Below are 20,265 nucleotides of genomic sequence, written 5' to 3'. Positions count from 1 at the left end.
CCAACTAATTGATATTCCTCAAGAAATTCAGAGAAATACTCGTATTTAAAATAAAAGGACATTTTTAAAAGCTCCAAATCTACCCCTCCAGGAAATCTTAAGGGCATCTTTTTATACCAGTTCCCAAATGGTGAAAGACAAGCACTGGCACATAGAATGTCAGCTGTAGGGGTTCCTCAGATGGGAATACACTTTGAAACACTGCAGCAGCAACTAACTGAATACTGTTCCCACCCCCAGCAATCAGTTGCACATTTCAGATCCGTCTGGGGTCATATTCGAGTTCCTGAAAGTCATATTGCCCACACGTAGGTGAAATTCGAGTTCTCTCATAAGTAGTGAGACCCTATTGTTAGTGCCTCATTGTTGTCCTGTGTAAAGTACAGGCACTGGGAGACCAAGATGCAGGATGTTTTCAGTTACTACCAACAGTGTTGCCAAGTGATGTCTCTTTACCTCTGAAGAGGGGACAGATGATGGCTGTATAAAGACCAGTGTGTGATTTTATGGATCTTGGTTACAGGCACACTATTGGAGTTCATTTCTTATCTGTCTTAGTGTAAACTGATTATTGAATCATCCATTTCAGAGTATTATTTGGTCTAGTTTTAGATAATAGGAATCTCTCTGGTAGTGTTTTGGATGACTTCATAGGTTCATGGGTCCACAGGGCCTGTTCTAAGAATCAGAAATGTTGCAATGGAACCTCACTGACATGTTAGCAAAATTGGACAACTGTTAGATTCTCATGCCAGTTGTTTCACTCACTTTTCTTTGTTTTAACAAACCCCAGGAATAGGGGGTCTAACTAATAAGAAATCTTTTGATATCTGTGTGGTAGACATCATAGTATAGATATCTTGCATCTATACTATGAATCCTGGGAAATACAAAACAATTTTTTTCATATGACATCTTTCCATGAGGAGAGTAGGGCCTTTTTTCCTTCTTGCAAATACATAATTTATTTTAATAAAGTGATTTACAAAGTTTGAGGCGATATGTAGTTTTGCTTATCTAAGATAATCCTTGGAGAACTGAGAAGCTTTCATCCTAGCACGGACCAGAGAAAATTTTCCTTTTGATTTTCTGGTGATAATATGGGCAAGGACACAGTTTCTAAATTGGAGATAGGAAGGTTGTCTTTCCACTCAGAGGCTTTATGCTGCTTAGAGTTGGCCTTGACTTTGGTCAAAATTGTGTTCAGATTCCCTAGAAAAACATTCAGAAAAAATTTGCTTTGAATTTCTTTATGAAATTACATCTAGTATGTTTGTCGAAGTGCACAGATAACCTCAGGAGACCTAGTATAAATAGACATAGAACAGATTAGAACACTTAGCTTTCCTCCATTTAGGGGAGGGATCACCAATGGGTGAGGGACAAGTGTCTACATATGGGATGTGACAGATCAGATTTACTTGCATTTTCTCACACCATCAAGGAGACTGAACATTCAGTACAGTTTGAGACAAACATGACTAGAGAAGGAACTCTTGGACTAGGCCTCATGGACTAACATGTGGCCAAAGTATAGGTTTCAAGAGGTCACTGAAACCCCAGAAACTGTATGTGACAGTTCTCTTGGTTCTGAGTTGTCATCTATTAAGTTCTTCTCCTGAAAGGATGTCATCTTAAAACCAGAGATGTAATTTCTAGTTTAATTAGACGGCCACTTTGTTTCTGTTTCTGCTATTGTAGTTTTCTGTTCTACAACGGGATCCTTAACCTTGGTTAATGAGTACTTAATTGGGAGTTCATGGGCCCTGAAATGGATGTATTTCCCTGACATTGTCTGCAAAATTTTGTGTGATAACGAGTTTTCATGTGTGTGTGAAGAGAGGGGTCATACTTGCACTAAATTCTCAAATGCTCTGTGACTACCAAAGATTAACAAAGCAGCCACTGATTTAGAGACTAGTCATTGTTCCTTCATATGGGATGCATCTGCATTAGCCCCATTAGCCTTCCCAGCTCACACGGCTCCTATGTTCAGTTCCTTGTTACTTATGAAGCCCACAGACTAAGCTGTTATCTGTATTTTTATGTGTAAATTTGATGTAGGATTGAGGGTCAACTCTTTAAACTACTGTTTGGATTTTCAAGCTGGAAATTATTGGATACATTTGTATCATTCCTTCGTGGATTATTTTTTGCAGCAATTGCCTGAGCACTGGTCTTTACTATGATCACTGGACACTTTAGACATGAAAAACTTCAGCATCATGTTCTTATTTTTGCAACTATAGTCTATCCTGAGCTAGAATTGATCCTGAAGAGGATTTTCTTCTCTTCTCTCTCTCTCTTTTTTTTTTTTTTCAGCCTAGGAGAAATTGGGCAACTTAGCCAGGAATTCTTTGAGACATCCCAGGCATGATCTCCCCACATTTCTGGGAGCTTTTATCCCTTTATTCTTTCTTTTGTTGGTTGTTTTTAGTTGTTCCTTATTTTCCCTTCAGCAAGATTTACTCAAGTAGAGGAAGCATAGAGAGGAAGACTGCTGAGGGATTAGGTGAATGGGTACTTGCAGGATTCGTTGTCCCCACCAAATTATCTTTTAAAAAAACTATTAGGTATTTTTCTTTTAATTTCCCAATCACGGTGTGAATTCTTCTTTGCCAAATGGCTTTTGGGGCTTTGCCTGGACCCTGTGTGCCAGAGTCAGAGATTCGTCTTGGCCAGACACTGCCACATATTGAAGAGGGAGCCATTTCCAGGAAAGCTCAGAGAGCTGTGGCTTCTAGAAATCTTTCCTTGATTTTATGAGCCAGGCCTCAACACTTTTGACCATCTGGAAAATTTTGGACCTGAATGCCAATATCTGTCTCATACGTCTTTTTCTTCTCATTTCATAAGCTTCTTTAAAAAAAATTCTTGTGCATTTGAGATAAATATTTATTGGTATTTTGTTGTATACATTTTGACCAAAACTTTTGCATGTCTATGAGCTCTAAGAATGGTATGCCTGAGAGCTGCAAAGAAAATCATCAGAAAAAAGAGTTGATGTACCCTTTGCAGATATACACTGTTACTCTTTGTGCCATTATGGTGCTCAATAAACAGTTTTGGAATGAATAAATAAGGAAAGCTGTTACTGACACAGGCTATTAGTGGAAGGCAGTGTTGCTTTGCAATTTTCAAGTATTCTTGGACCAAGTAAGGATTTCATCTCCTTTCTTCACCCTCTATAGTATGTGCTGTCTGTCGAGTGCATCTCTCTGTTCAGTTAACACTGAAGTTTGAATCTTTGCCTCTGCTCTGTCTCTACAGCCTCTCATTTTCAGTGGCTGTCAATCTCTTTATTTCTACACTTAAGCAGCATCTCCACAGTGTGCTGTGAGGTACAGTCTATACAACCAAAGACAGCATAATTTGCTATAGCTATGCTTGACATCACTGCTCATTTAGTACTTTGATTTAGCACTATGCTTACATCGAGTATAAAAATGATCCCAGCTATGTACAGAAACAGCTCATGACAGTTTGAGTATTGCTCATGTTTTTGTATTTTTCTTTGAATTAGCTAGCTAAATCCCTTTGAATGAACCTATTATCTTCAGTCTTTTTTACCTTTTGGCTAATATATAAATTTATAAACTTGCTGTGATAAATCAACTAATGATTTTTATCTACAGTGTATTAAGAACAATATTAAATGTAAGACCTATCTTTGCCTACAGTCTATTTTGGAAATTAAGACATGCATAGTCAATAGTTAATGAACAAGATGCTATTATATCGTAGTGCAAATTATTTATAAAGTACTTTTGTGGCACTGAAAACTGAAGAATTGAAACATTCTGTTGGCATTTACTGAATACCTAACACGTGTTAAAGCTTGGGGTTTGAAAAATAAGTAAAGTTTAGTGCTTTATTGATCAGTGACAGAGTATACGGTAACAAGTGACATTGGTCATAGGCAGTCCCTACGAAAGCAAGTGGGAGATACATTGAGATCAAAGTGGGCCAGCAGCCACTGGGAAGATGCAGACTAGTCCAGCTTTTACTGCTGTATCCTTGATGATTGTATAGACTCAGATCGTAGATCTAGACCATTTAATCCTTATAGGATTATGGCAGAGTTGTACTGTTATTCCCAGTACATCACTCAGTCTGTATCTTATCAGCCTAAGTCCTTTTTTTGTCTTTTCCTCCCTTATTATTTTATGATCTTTGGTGAGTTCAGTATGTTTAAATATGTGATTCTTGGGTTTTGCCTCAGTCTTCTGTTCAGAAAGCCAGTGTGAGACAGGCTTATCTGAAAGCATCTGGTCAGTATTTCTTCATACATCCTTTTGCTTTCCTGTCATCATGCTGACCGACCTTGGCACATGTGCTCCAAGAGGACATTGTTGAGTCCACATTTTCTTGCTCACCGGTGCTTTTTGATGATGCCAATGACAACAGTGGTAACCTACGATAGTCCTTGATCTGCTGTCAAAACTGGCCCTGTAGTTTTCTCTTGTTTTTTTAATTTTTATTTTTTTATTTTTCTATGGGGGCTATGTACAATCAGTTTTTATTCTGTGTTGTTCTGTGTGCTTCATTTCTTTGGAAAACCCCTTCAAGCAAATAGCTGGGGTGACGAAAGCACTGGCAGCTCCCCTTGGCAGCCCCTTTTTCTTAGCTTTCGGCACTTTTCTTTGGCAGAATTCACTTCACTTTATGGGGGTTGGAGCTTACCTGGAAGAGAAGAAGGTCATTGCTTTGGAGACCCAGAGGGATGACCTGCCCCCAGGGGATTCTGCTCTCCAATTTTCAGCTTAGTCATTTGATTTGAACCATAAGGCAGTCCTGAGGGAAGGTAACTTTTATTCCACCTTTGCCAATTTTGAAAGAAAAATGTGTTCTGTTTATTTGTGTTCTATTACTCGGAGCTGAATCATGTTTGGGTTGAGATTCGTGTGGTTGAACCAGAAGAAATAGGCATTTTGTAGTTAAAAACGATCAAATACTGGCAGTATCATTTAGTTCAACCTCATATATCTTATTCAGAGATCTGGACTAGCTTATAGCTCATTTCTCTTAAGGGTCAGTTGTGAAAAAGTATTCCATATGCTGCTCTGAGTGATTTTCATTTTTCTTGCTTCCCAGGTCACTCTGCACCTGAATCCCATATCCTCAGTCCACATTCACCACAAGCCTGTTGTGTTCCTACTCAACTCCCCGCAACCCCTGATCTGGCATCTGAAGACAGAGAGACTTGCCACTGGGGTCTCCAGACTTTTCTTGGTGAGTATTTAAAACCCTCCCAAACTGATCCTTAGCACAAAGATATAATGACCTTAAAACTTTGCAAGGCTTTTTAAAAAAAGGCTTATTTTTATTAAATAATACCAGAGTTCAAAGAGTTTTAAATTTGGAGTATGTGCTTAGTGACATTTGGATGGAATAGATAGGCATTCACAGAAAGCAGACACCACCCACACGACTTCTCCCGTGGATGGAGAGTCAGCTTTAGTTTCCACATTACAGCAGGACCTACAGTTATTCTCTGTGTGGCCTGAGCTTTGGTTTCAGCTCTGAGACCCCCCTTGTGGCATCAGGAACTCTGTAAATATTGTAAATAACCACTGGGTGTGTGGTCTCTGACCACAAAATAAATATGCACAAACCCATTCTATTTGTATATAACATAGGCCTAATTTCTGATATGATGATCTGTTTGTTGAGAAAGTGACACAAGGAGTTCCAAAATGAAATCATTTGTATTTTATTAAAAAAAAAAAATCTGGAACCCAGCTCTGTGGAAATATCCAAATATTACCTACTATTTGTAAATCATGTCCTTTTGAGTTTGCCAGAACATTCAAGTTTGCTAGTTGTGGAGAAATAGATGGGTTGTTTGGATGGAATTTTTGGGGTATGATATCATGTCTGATGATGAACAACACTGCAGCTTGGTAGTGATAACTCACGTTGTCCATTGCAAGAGCTACGTGCTAATGTCCTAACTGCAGAGACTTAGGTCCTACAGTATCCAAAACAAGTGGGGTCCTCAATTAATAGTTTTTATCTTGCCTAATAAATGAACTTTGCCTAGTAATGATTCTTAATGCAGATCTATAGTTTCTTGTCATCTATATCTGAAGAGTACTTTTAAAACCTCATTGGGTACCCATTGAGTAAAGTAAGAATCCATAGTCAATACAGTTAATAGGTAGATAAATAAATGAGTAAAAAGGGGAGATGGGAAAGCTCCTCTTTATAGTAGAATGCCAATTAATAAATATAGAAGGAATACTGGAGTTAGAAAATCATCATTTTGCAGCCACCATAGTAAAAGTTGTTCAGACAAGAATCATCAACAGTTACTAAATCTAACAGGTAGAGGGAGTTTGAGGAACAGTATATTTAAATAGTCTCAAAATATCTTTTCCACAAATTACTTATTAATTGTAAGAGAAAAAATAGTAACTTTATATAGTGGACATACCCAACAATATCTTAACTAAGTGATAAAAATTAACATCACCAATATGGAGCAGATGGACATTGTGTGCCTGCAGATGAGAAAGAACACAGCATCATCTATGTAGTATTCTAGGCAGAAATGCATACAACCCGAATCAGATCATGAGGAAACATTGGACAAAACCAGATTGAATGATATTTTATAAAATAACTGGCCTGTACTCTTTAAAAATGTCAGTCATGGAAGCCAAAGAAAGGCTGGGGAGCCGTTCCAGATTAAAGGAGACTAAGAAGGCGCATGTGATCCTGAGCTGGATCCTATTGGGTAGGGGGTGAGGCAGTTGCTACAGAGAATGTTACAAGGACAGTGGACAAAATTAGAACTGAGCCTAAAGATTAAAGTATTGTATCAATGTTATATTTCTTGAATTTGATAATTGTACCATTATGTAAGAGAATATTTTTCTTCTTAGGAAACATTTTTAGTACACTTAAGTGTTAAGGAGTAAAGGGCCAAATAGTTTAGGAAAAAATATGATGAATTCTTATAGAGAGAATAATAAAGCAAATGTGGCAAGATGATGAAAGCTGGAGAACCTAATTAAAGGGGGCACTAGAGTCCTTTCTACTATGCTTGTAACTTTGCTCTAAATTTGAAATGATTTCAAAATAAAACATTTAAAAACTCAAAAGTTACATTTATAAGCTTGGAGTTACTAATAACTTAAATTGTAGACTTTTCTGAGAATTGAAACTCATTACTTCCACATTAAAAAGGCTAAAAATCAGTAATTATTTAGTTGTGATGACTACTACTAGCACATTTATTTAGCACTTTGTACATTCTAGGTATTGCACTAAGTGCTCTAATACTTTTTCTCATTTAATTCTCACAACAACCCCGTGACGATGGTGTATTTACCTTCTCCTATAGATGAAGAACTAAGAGTGGTTAAATGGTTGCCCAGATCACATGGCTAATTACCAGCAGAGCTGAGACTCAAACCCACTTGGTCCTACTCAATAAGCTCATATGCTAAACTGGCTCCATTTATAGTCATAATCATTGTCAGTCTTTTGTAATTAATGTTATTTGTGGTAGTAAGACTAGTGGCTATGATCATAAAGTCATATGTGTATTTGGCCTTTAAACTGGAGCTGAACTGTCTAATACTGTAGTAACTAACTATGCATGGTTTATTAAAATTAAATTTTGGTTCCTTAGACACACTTACTCACATTTCAGGTGCTCAGTAGCTACATGAGGCTAGTGGCCACCATAATGGGCAGCTTATGGAGGGGTTATAAGCAAAGGCTTTGCTTCTCCTGGTTTGAATCCAAGCAGTGACCTTGGGCAAGTTAAACTCTCTAAGCTTGATTTTTCTCAGTTGTAGTATGGGAACAATAATAGCCCCTATATCATCGAGTTGTTATCTTGATAAATGAGATTACATATAAAATGTTTAGTACAGTGCCTGGCACTGATAAGTTCATAGTCATTACCTGCCATTGCTGCTGTTATTTATTATTAGCCATTGTAGAGAGCACTTGGGAAGGGTGTTGAATTTACATTTGTAATTATAAAGTATCTAGCTTGGCTGGCCCCAGATTGAAGGAGTTCCTATTTCTCTGGGTTATTGGTTCAGATGAAAAACATGGGCCATACATGTCATAGTTGTACTTAACTCTTTCTGGTTTCCTTCTTCATTCTGCCACTCCATGGGTTTTAAGGGAAAGTATCTTATCCTTAGTTATTATTTATTTGCTTTAATTTTGTTTAAGATCTGTAAGAACTGCTTCTTGGCCATCAGTTTATGACACACTAACAATGAAAAAAGGAGACAGCTTTAGTAAACAGTTTAACATTGCCCTTATTTGGGATTAATCCCATGTAAGGAGATTGCAGATCAAGTGATGGACCTAAATTTACCAACACAAGGGAGAAAGATTTAAATTCCAGGACACCTGAACTCTGCTTTGTTGTCGAGCAGACTTCCTTTAGGGAAAATGGTTTTCTCCCATCTGCACATTTCTGCATGGCCTGGAAGAGATGGTGGAACATCTGTTGTTCATTCAGGTTCTCAGATCAGGAGACAACGGTGATGCAAGTTCTCTCACCAGCTGGCCAGCTCTCCTAGGCAAGCTCCACCCTTCTTTGCTGTGGCCTGAAATGAGTTTCCATGTCTTCTCATCCACTTGACAAACTCTGCTGCACAGGGACCAGTGATGAATAGAAAACTAGTTGTGTTTCTCTTGTTGCGTGGAAAACCACTAGTGTGTTCTGTTTATCCATTTATTGTAGTTAAGGGTTAAGTTTAGGGAGAAGATAACTAAATTATTTTATGTAAAGTGTTTCATCAAACACTCAAAAGGCCCATGGAATCTTTGGAAGCTGAGGCTTAGCCGTTTCCACCACTGTCTTCTCCAAGTTTACCCAAGAGAGCTTAGAGCAGCTGAGGGGAGAGGATGTGTCTCTTGAGTCTTAGCACAAGATGCACATGGCCTAAGTTCCTCCCTGATATGCTGTGGGAGGGTCTGCATTACTATCCCAAAGCTGTCTTTACTTTCCAGGTAGAGTTACAATACTTTACCAGTTCTTTTGTTTTTGTTTTTTTTTAAAGCAGGGTGGTAAGAAAAGTTCCAGTAATAGCATCAACTCATCTGTCTGGGTAACCTTTTAATTTAAATTGATATGTCTACATTGTTACAACTGCCTAGATTAAAAAAGAAAAACTTTCATAATTAGTTAGGAGGGCCTTGTGTTACACAGAACAACTCAGCCACCCGTGAAGGTGACTAAAAACATTGTATGTTAATACTGTCTAATAAAGGCATCTTTCTTTTTCAGTCAAATCATTCCAGCCCTTTTCACGATTCCACAGCCCAGGCAGAAGGGAGCGTGTCAGGCAGGGAGAAAGTGGGATTTAGTTTTCTCTGCAAATGCAGTTCCTTTATCCAGTTGTTCTGGTTACCTAGGAAATGGGAGTTGGATGAAGAGTGATTGTTTCAGGCTCAGTTTCAAGGAGGCGATCTTTGTGTGTGAGTCACACTCATGTGCCACAGGATGAAGTTGTGACAGCTTATAGTTTACCTTTTGCAGGGTGTATGGGTGGCCCAGAGAACATTGAGAAGGTTAAGGTTGTCCCTCGACATAATCAAATAAAAATAATCCTACCCTTCCATGTTGTGTCATGGTGAAACTATAAATAAAAATCTCTTTAAAAGAACATACAAGACCATTATTTTTATTTATGCAGTCATTTCCATTCTGAAGGAAAAGGGTAACTCAACTGGGCAATAGATATCTGAGCATTCAGCCTGAGTTTGCTAAAAAAAAGATTGGGAAGGAGAAAAAAAGTATTTATTGGGCTGGCTGGTTAGCTCACTTGGGAGAGCATGGTGCTGGTAACACCAAAGTCAAGGGTTCGGATCCCCATTCCGACCAGTGTCCCAAAACAAAACTGAACAAACAAACAAACAAACAAAAAGATTGAGAAGAGCCACAATATTAAATTGTCTTTATAAACATGCTCTAATTTGAATAGACATTTCTCTGAATAAAGGACACAACTAGCTGAAAAGCACATGAAAAGACTAATGCTTTGGGGTTTCTTTTGTGGGGTGATAAAAGTGTTCTGGAATTACATAGCAGTGAGTATACTGCACTTTGTGAATATGCTAAAAACACTGAATTGTACAGTTTGCAACACTGAATATTATGGTATGTGAATTATATATCATAAAGCCATTAGAAAAAACTTTGCTGCGGCACTCTGTAAAAGTGATGCTGTACAATCAATGAACTAGATTTTAAAATGTGTCTTTTTACTTTATTCCATATACCTATCTGACTTTAAAAAAAAAAATCTTGCTTTATTTGCATTCAGAACATGAGCACTCTCTCCCGCAAGGTCCACAGACTTAGAGCCCTGAGGCAAGCAGAAATTTTCAATGAGACCCTAATGCTTGGCTTCTAATAACATAAAATGCTTACTGCAGAGGTCATGGTAGCCTATTTATGTCAGGCTTAGTTGTTTTGCAGGCTCATATGGAAAAAAGGGTATCTAAGATTAGGACGTCTCAAGAAATAAGCAGCTTCTTCCAGCTTCATTCACTCTTGAGATTACTGGGCTGTGATTTATTTTTTTCCAGCCATTTATCATTAAAATCAGAGAAGAAATGTATGTGAACGTGTGCATGTTTGAGTGGGGGATGGAGAATGGGAGGGGATGTTGATTTCCAAGGTACCATTGCCAGAGTTGGCAAATAAAAAAAGAGGATGCCCGATTAATGTTGAATTTCAGATAAGCAACAAATAATTATTTTAGCATGCTTATGCAATATTTGGGACATACTTACACTAAAAAGTTATTCATTGTCTATCTGAAATTCAGATTTAACTAGGCATCTTGTATTTTATCTGGCAGCTCTACTCAGTGGCAACTCAGGTTTTTGTTTTTTGTTAACCCCCTGGCCTCGGTGTCAGGAAGCTTGAGTATTAGCCTTGGCTCTAGCATTAACTAGTTATATATCATTGGACAAAAGCACTTAACTTCTCAGTCCTTAGTTTCTTCTTCTCTAAAATGAAGGGGTTGTACTAGCTGATCTCTAAAGTTCCTCCCAGCTTTTAAAATGTCTGATATTTTGATAATACAACTGCTAGATATTATATCCCAATTTAATTAGAAACAGAAAATGGCAATCTGCAAATTGCCTCTTCAGCAAATCCAAGTAAATATCAAGGCAGGGTAGCTGGAATAAATGAGAGAAACCAAACTCTATGCTATTGGCTTTGGATTAAAAACAAATCAAAACTTAATCTTAATGACAAATGTAAATTAATACCAGGAACATGTTTAATATTTAAAGACCAGTTTTGCATATTCAAGAAGGAGGGGGTGTGGGTGAAGAAGGTGAGGTTGCCAAAATATGGTTTATTCCTTTTACTTAAAGTGGACGCCAAAAAAAAAAAAAAAAAAGGTCAAAATATTTTGGGCCTCTGCCACCAAGCCACAGGCAGTCCTCTGGTCTGCAGTGCAGTTTGGATGACTGACAAGGCTCAGTGAAAAACAAGTGCTATTTGTTTTCCTGTGCCTAGTATTTAACTGGAAATCAGAAGGCTAAATTTCCAATCAGTTGTTAAATAGCCCCAGATGTGTGTGCTTTGTGCTGCCCTAGGAAGGGACATGTACAGCCTGTACCACAGCGCATGTCTAGTCGTTATGTCTTCATGAGCCAAGTAATGTGTAACTGAGGGTTGTAGTGTCCAAAAATGCCCTAAGAATAACTCAGACATTCAAGTTTGCTTGTGGAGAAGGGAACTTTAAAAAGAAAAAAAAAAAAAAAAAAATCTGTATTCTATTGTGTTGCATTTAAAAATCTGGAAATAATTTTTTTTTCTTTTCTGGTTTTTCCTCCTTTTTCTTCTTTGGCAGTTCCTCCCACCCCCATGTTTGGGGAAAAAAACCAGGAAATTAGCATACCTGATGTGATGGTGTATATATCTACTTGCATTCATTTAACACCCAGTTTTAGTGCCTGCAGTTTGCTGGGAACTGTACTAACTGCAGAGGATACAGAGAGAAATGCGGAGAACTGTTTGCCCTCAGGGAGGTTTCATGATGTGAGAGAGCTGGTTAGGAAAGTGGGAATTACAGTTTAATGTAGTAAGTACCATTGTTGGATCCTGGAAATTGAAGAAAACGAGATTTCTCTTCTTCTAAATGCAATGAAGGCAGCTTCCTCCATGAGGTTGACTCTGAGGAGCAGCATGTGGCTGATGGCTCAGGGTTGTGGACACAAACACAGCTTTTTGCGTAACCAGAAGTGTCACCCCTGTGTACTTACTAGGGGTCTGGATATACCATTTTGGGTTTCCTGGTGAGGTCTTTCCCCAATTAAATTCTCTCTTGAAGGCAGATTAAATAACTAAATGTTTCAAGATGGGTGGTTCTTCTTTTTTTAAATGTCTCATGTGAAATGACTCATTATGTCCTGTGGGATATTCCAAGTGGTTGTATACCGTGCACTTTTATTCCAGAGGCTGCTTATCTGTTGGTTTTGTGGCTTGTCCTTAAGAGCTTTAATTATAAGGACCTTGATCGTCTCTTGAACTAGGGTCAGTCAACTACCATATTTCCTAGGAACGAGTTTCTGGCCCCTTTGTGGTGAGAGAGCTCTTCCTCAATGTCACTGTGGCAATTAGAACATTGGAAAGAGTCCAGTTTCAGCTGGTAAACCTGGTCCAGAAAGGGTTTTTGAAAAACTCCTTAGGATGTATTCTAATTCATTGGGCAGAGGCTGGTAAATGTTGCCAGTGAGTGAGTGGCCCATGGCCTTGGTGAGGTTTGCCTGGGTGTATTTTTCCTGAGCAAGACATCCTGCCTGGGAGGGTTCATGCAAGTGTAGACTTTTCCTGGCTGTGGCTGGGCTTGTGGTGTCCTGTCTTATGCAGGCATGGGCCCCAGCCCTGTGAGGGCTTTGCTTTCATTCAACAAATTGAGGTTAAATAAACTCTCTTTCACTGAGGAGGGAAGGTTGGTGTTTCTTTGTGTTGAGTCCCATGATGTCCTTTGAGGCTTTATTGTCTAAGGCTAATCTGGTAATCTGATGCATCTGCCCTTCCCAAGCACTGGGCAATTGTATCAAATGTTACATCTCTGCTGTCCTTGGTGATGTGGTAGACAACCTTCACAGAACTATTTGGTAGATAAAGTGAATGTTTTGTTAAGGGAGGTTGCAGAATATTTTATTTTCATGTAATGGGTGGGGGAAAAAAATCTATGTCCTGGAAGACTGTGGAGGCTGCCTTGAAAGCTTACAGCTGTGCCTTGGTCCTCTCATAAGTTGCAGACAGCGATGCCCTTTGTAAATGTTCCCCACAGGTGGCTGACACTCCCCATCCCAGAAAGTGACTGCAGGATGGTCCAATTCTTTCCTGGGCACAGGTTGTTGGGTTTATTTGAGGCAACCTGGTTCTTGCGCCTCACATCCCCTCATCTAAACTGTCTGGCTTGGAAGCCACTTCTGATTTCTGTAGAGGAGGCAGGTGTCCCTCTAGCCTTTATTATTTCTGTGTCCAGGGTAGAATTTGTATCCCAAGATCTGCTTTTGCATTTGGTTCCTAACATCCTATCCCTAGATGGCCTGGCGTCTTGGTTGCAAATGTAGGCTGCTAGTGCCCCTGTGCCAGGGAGACATCATTGGCCTGCCTCTGCCTTGTCCCATTTGGGTGCTGATACTATGACCCAGGGTATACCTGGAAGTCAGGGGCTTATCCACGTACTTCCTCTGGCAAAAGCCCACAGTGGTCACTGCCCTGTTGCCTCTAGCCCTTCCATCGTTATCACGGAGAACCCATTCTTGAGAGACTGCAGTTTCTCGGTGATACAGGTTGCTTGATGATGTTCAGAGCTGCTGTTTGGAGCACCACTGCCCCAACCCTTGAAAATAGAGTTCTTATATCCCTTTTTAGCAGTTTGGACAAGAAGGCTATGGTCCTGCCACAGTGAGGAATGAACATGGCCTGTCTACCTCAAGATCTGTCAAATAGTCCTTATGGCCTGTTGTGAAGACACATATACATGTATGTGCATACTTAGCAAACACTTATAGTGTGTGCCATGTGCTAGGCACTCTACTGAACACTTACATGTGTTACCTTATTTAATCTTCATAACAAGGCTGTGAAGTAGGTATTATTATTTTCGTTTTAAGATGAGGAAACTGAGATAAAGAGGTTACGTTGACACGTGTATGGTCATATAGCTAGTAAGTGGTGGCTATAACCCATGTAAAGTGCTTAGAATAGTGTCTGGCACATAGTAAGTGTGCACTAAATGTTAGCAATAATAATACTTTCCTGAATGTTAAAGGGGACCTCATTGGGGATAGTCACACTGCCTGACTCGAGGACGTGACTGTGATATCATCTGTAACTCTAGTCTCCAGCCTGTAGACATTAATGACTGTCCCAAGAACAGGGCTTCAGAATTGAACCCTTAGAACTAAATCAGGGCATCTGGTCAGATGAGCAAAGGTCTTGTCTCAGCAAAGTGTGTTGTGAATGACTTGTTTCGGTACTGGGATCTAGGTCATGCCAGTATTTCACTTGGAGAAGGATTTTAAAACTGTTTCTTGACTTCTTTCCTAAGAACATTTTCTCTCTGGGCTCCTGTTGCTGCATCAGCTCCACCAGGATGCCCTACTTAATTAGTATCTGCATCTGTTTTTAGCCCTCTGGGGATCATTTCTTCATGGGTGCTAAATGTGTTCAATTCAACCTTCTTGGCTCTGGCATAGGAGACCACCTTGGTCTTCTTCAGAGACTGTTAAATGAAAACTGGAAAATGGGGGTGGGAGCAAGAATGTGGTCTGCCTTTGCTCCAGAGCTAATATTAGGAAGTTTAAGGGGGCTCCAGCCAGTTGTTTTGGACTGAAGGCCCCAACTCCATTCCTGCCCCCCAAGGATATGTCCATTAGAACCTTTTTTTTTTTCAAACTGTTCTTAGGTCTGTGGTTGCTGGGCCAGAATATGCAGCTTCATTTCTCCTGGGGCTTGTATCAGCCATTCACAGAGGCTGTATCAGTCAAGGTTTATCCAGAGAAACGGAACCAGTGAGGGGTATATACGAAGGGGTTTATTGCTTACGCAGTTGTGGGGACAGGCAAGGCAATTCAGAAATCCATAAGGAGGCCTTCAGGAAGAGCAGTGGGTACCCTCAGGCATCAGCCAAAGCTGCTGTCCACAGGTGGAATTTCATCTTCCTCAGGGAAGCCTCAGGTCTGCTTTTAAGGGCTTTCAACTAGTAAAATCAGGCCCACCCAGATTACCTAAGACAATCTCCCTTCCCTAGATCCTCCTGATTAAAGACTTGAATTGCATCTACAAAATACTTTACAGCAGCATGTAGACAAGTGTTTGATTGAATCACTGGGGACTAAAGCCTAGCCAAGTTGACGTATAAAACTGGACATCACAGAAGTATCTACATCTTAAATTTACACAGCCTGATATTCTTGCCGCACCGTATCCACTGTAGTCTCCATTCAACCATTTTAAGATCCTTGGCAATGTGTTGTTGTTGTTTACTATAACTTGCCTTCCAGCCAAGTAATTATTTTGTTTCCATGACAGTCATTCCTATTTCAGTCTGCCCCTTTAATTCCCTTTCTCCTCCGGGGTCACCAGGACAGCTCCTCAGGCTGCTGGGGAGGGGGGGCGCCAGAGAAGGAAACAACCCAGCAGGGAGAATCTCTGCAAGAGTCAGAGAAGGGCAGTAACCCCTGCATTGCCTTACTGCTTTTTCTTTTCACTTTCTTCAAAGCCTGGTGACTGTTGCTTTGTAGTTGCCTACTTGGTCTTGATAGAAAACTTGGCTTAAGTTACCCAGATCTTTGTTCCCTCACCAAAGAGAGGAGATGACCTTTCCAGACACATTCAGTGTCCACCTTCCCAGAGTGGCAAGAGCATAGTTTTTGGAATCCAACAGACAGTTTAAGTCTTCATTCATCCCTTGCTAAAAACTACATGATCTGGCACTTTACCTAATTGCTTAGAGACCCAGTTTCTTTAATTGGCAGAGTTGAGGATTCAGAATTTATGTAACGTGCACTTAGTCAGTGTTCAGTATGAATCTTTATGATTTTTATCTCCCAGCATTCTACAACAGGTCTTCAAAAAGTTCATGGAAAGATTTTTATTATCTTTGAATTCTTATTTTTCACGAACTTTTTGAAGTATCCTTGTATTAATACGGGGCCAAGGGAGGCCCCTGTCTACCCTGCACTACTGATTTCTGAGTTCAGTAGCTGACTACTCCATGGTGGTGGAATAAAAAGAGATCTAGAGTGAGAAACAAGGTCTTTGGCTCCACTGTCAACGCTGCTATCTACCAGTTTTGTGCCTTGGACAGACCTTTAGCTTCTCAGATCCTCGATTTCCTTGTCTGTAAAATGGAACTGAGATTATCAGCCTTGATGAAAAAGAACTCTATAAAGAGAATTCTAGGAAACTATCTGAAGCCAGGTGTAAAATTCAGCAGTTTGTGCCCTTGAACTTGGCTTGGCAGATTGAATGTAACTTAAAAAAAAGAAAAAAAAGAAAGAAAATGTACTCCCTAGTGAGGGATTTCCCAGAAGCGCATTTGGAGGACAAAAATAGATTGAGGAACATGGCAAGTAATAGTAACAATGCTGACATTTAATTTTTTCCTGAAAAACACCCTTTGGATGGCAAATGCCCTTTGAATTTTGGGGTCCTCTTAAGATCATGCTAACATTGGAAGATGAGGAAGGGTAAATTTAGGAGTCTGGGGAGATTATTTTGTAAGGCTGGGGAGGATCCCTGTGTAGCCTCAACTCTACTTTGGAAAACTGTGTTATAAAGCAGCTCATGTTTCATTAATTTGATAACCTGTGGGGAGTGAGTTGGTTTTTCAGATGAACAGAGATCTTTTGCTTTTTGTGTAGATAATTACTGAACTCACATACTGTCGTCCTTGTTATGTTTCCATAGGAGATTAGAGTATTGCTTTTGTACTGGCTCATGTTCAAGTTTGTACATGTTCATGTTTGGAAGGCAGCATCTCAGAGCTTTCTTGGGCATGTGTAAACATGCAGGGCATTGAGAACACAGAGCAGTTTCAATCTTTTACATCTTTATATTTCAGGAAAAATAAAAATTTAAAACAGGGTGAGCATAATGAATGTTTTGAGAAAAATAATAGTTGAATATGTTTTAAGTCATTTTATTGGAAGAAGGTAATCTGGTTTTGGGTACAAAATAAAACCCCCCAAATTTAAAAATTGTTGCATGGATTTATGTTTCTTGAATGCACAGATATCATAATCACATGGCTCATGAATATGTAGCTTGGCAAATTATGAATGTAGGTTCATGGGCATGGAAGTTATTATTTCTTTAAAAAAATCATTTTTTAAAAACAACATTGAGTTATGATATATGTTAATAGAAAACATGTTCCAGATTGCATTTCACGTCACGTAGTTTTGGTGGAAATAAGCAATACAGTCCTCCCAGGAATTGGATAGGGAGAACACGTGATTTTCGTTTTTCAGAATGTAGGATTCAATCCTCATTTGGGAGGTAAATATTTCAGTACTGTTCCAGTAAGTTTGTTTTTGCTGGACTTTGTGTGCACAAAATACATGAAAGTATAATCTCCATAATGCCTTTCTGTGGCAGCTCTTATGAGTTCTAGGGCCAATCTGTGGATGCTAAACAGAAACCTAGATTCTAGAGAATTGCCTGTTTTCCTCTACCATATGTCTTTCCCCCAGTGGAATTGAGCTAGCAAATTCTTGGTGGGGCAGGTGTTTCTGAACTATCAATGTGTTTTTCTTTGCTTTATTTGTTTTCCTTGTTTTGCTCTATTTTCCTGAATAGGCAACTCCAAAAAGAGATTTCTTTGTGCAGGAGTCAGGAAAATGGAAGAGGAATAGTAAAAGTTAGGTGTAGGGTAGGACAGAAGAGGGAAAGGAGCTGATTCTCATTGTGCAAGTTTTGAACTTCCACCAATGCCAAAATTATGGACATGTGTGAAGTTGGGTGTGTGAGTTAGAGAAGCCTCAGGGACCTGTACCATGAATAGCAGGCACACACCCAACCAATAACTCAAGCTCCAAATGGGCCACAGCTGAGCTATAGGGTGTGTGTGTGTGCGCGCGCGCGCACACACGCATGTAGCACGCAGGCACATGTGTGAGAGAGAGCAAGAGAGAGACAGAGAGAGTGACAGGTTCCTGGAACAGATTTTCCTCTGAGATCTCAGCAGGCGGTTCTTTATCATTGGAGAGCTATGGCTTCTCTTATTTCATAAGGCCCATTTCTTTCTTTTTAGCTGTGCAAGAAGATGACTCCATCCATGACTTGGCTTTACTCTCTCACTCTTGGCTTTTTTCCATCAGTGTAGGGGAGGAGATTCTTGCTTGTTCTCCAAGCAATCCCATTCAAGCTTTATAAAGAATATTTGAGTTTAAATAATATTCATATCTCTGGCCTAGAGCAGTGTTCTTCAAATATTCATCAGAATCACAGGTGGTGGGGGAGGATCATAATATGGTTTCTTGGATCCTATGTTTCCACACACCTCCCCTACTGCCCTGGAATCTGCGTTTTAACGTACTTCTGTCTGTGATACACTCATCTGAGGATCAAACTTTGGGAAGCACTGGGCTTGAGATGTCTTCTTGACATTGATCTTTGTTTTGAAACCAGACCAAGGAGCAGCTGGATTGATGCACGTTATCAGTTCATAAACATGTTTCTTCCTTAGGGTGATATTAGAGGAGGATCTAGAGCAGCTCTGTCCAATAGAAATTAATGTAAACTGTGTATGTAATTTTAAGTCATCTATTAGTGCAATTAAAAAAGTAAAAGAAATAAGTTAAATTAATGATATTTTATTTAACCCAGTGTATCCAAAATAATATCACTTAAACATGTAATCAACCAATAAAAAATTAATGAGATAATTTACTTCTTTCTTGTACTAAGTTTTCAAACTCTGGTATGCATTTTACATTTACAACAAAGGTCAATGTAACTAGTGACATTTCAGGTGTTTTATGGTGATGTGGCGAGTGGCTACTGTATTGGACAGCATAGCTGTAAAGCCAGGATGGCCCTGATTGATGATGATGCTTTTTCCCATTTCTCCTCTACTCCTGATTGTGACCTCGGAATCCTTCTCAGCATGGAACTTTAGTCAGGCACTGCCAATCAGTCAAACTTCAAGATTCATTCTATTCATTAAACAAACACCTAATGAAGAACTTTTTTGTGTCCAACACTGTTCTAGGTGCCTAGGATATACCCAAGGACAAAGCAGACTAAGATCCCAGCCTCTGAAGGAGCTTACATTCTAGTGGGAGGAGACGGGCAATAAGCATAATAAATAAGTATATTGTGTGGTACTTTAGAAGGTGACAGGTAGTATAGAAATAAAATGTAAAGTAGGTTTGGGGGAATTAGGATTGCTAGAGTGGGGGCTGGGTGCTTGAGTTGTAATTTTAAATAAGCCCCATTGAGAAGGTAACTTCTGAGTGGACTTGAAGGAGGTGAACCTTAAAGTGAGAGACTTCATTGCCACCACACACCTCCAGTGCGGCCAGAATTCTCACTGATACCATTTATCTGGGAACATTCTTTTGGGGTGGGGGTCAGGAGGCAGGAGGATGGTGATAGGACAAGAGGAGGCACTATCTACAGCAAAGCTGCTCTCTTCCTCCCCACTGAAGACCGAAACAACTGGGGAAGGCCCAGAGAGAGACTGTGACATGACCCGCGGGGTCTCGGAGTGAGCGGCTGCTGTGGTGAGTGCTCCCACGAAGAGGCTCAGTTCCAGAAACAGTGTCTGTACCCACGAGCGAGGACCTGTTCACTTCATTCGGCTTGCGAAATCAACCTTGAGGCTTCCAGAGGTCTGCTTAGGACTTGAAGAGTTAAAGCTTAAACACAGGTGTGGAAACAAAAGGGCTGCCTGCTTCTTTTGCGTTTTTCATGCACTTTTGGATGAGGTTGTTGAATCTGATCCAGAAAAAATAATAAACTTGGCTCTCATTGCCTAGCCGTAAGTTCTTGTAATAAAACTCCCAGCACTGGCAGATAGAGTAATGTTCTGCTCTTCAAAAAAGTCTGGTAGCATAACCAGAATTTAAAATACAAATGCTGTGCGTGGTTCAAGTAGTGAAGAGCATTCAGGAGAGGAGACGGCTCAGTGTGCATCTGTTAGACCCTGCAGTGCTTCATGGTTGCCCTTCAACAGACTCTTGCTAAGAATTGGGAGCCTTGGAGCTCAGTGCTCTGTTCATTCCCACAGGAAGACATTT

At 39.8% G+C, this 20,265-nt stretch overlaps 1 protein-coding gene across 2 annotated transcripts in view; it reads left to right on the top strand.

Annotated features, from left to right (window-relative positions):
- The window catches only part of TGFBR3 (transforming growth factor beta receptor 3), a 190,112-nt gene that overhangs the window by 114,546 nt on the left and 55,301 nt on the right, over positions 1–20,265 (top strand). For both annotated transcript variants that reach the window (XM_063104864.1, XM_063104863.1), the window contains exon 4: positions 5,095–5,232. In XM_063104864.1, coding sequence (XP_062960934.1) covers positions 5,095–5,232 — 138 coding nt within the window. The remainder of the gene's footprint in view (positions 1–5,094; positions 5,233–20,265) is intronic.

This window comes from Cynocephalus volans, chromosome 8 (assembly GCF_027409185.1).
Source record: "Cynocephalus volans isolate mCynVol1 chromosome 8, mCynVol1.pri, whole genome shotgun sequence".
NCBI classification, from domain to species: domain Eukaryota; kingdom Metazoa; phylum Chordata; class Mammalia; order Dermoptera; family Cynocephalidae; genus Cynocephalus; species Cynocephalus volans.
Note: the sequence above shows the minus strand (reverse complement) of the source record. Positions and strands in the feature narration are given on the sequence as shown.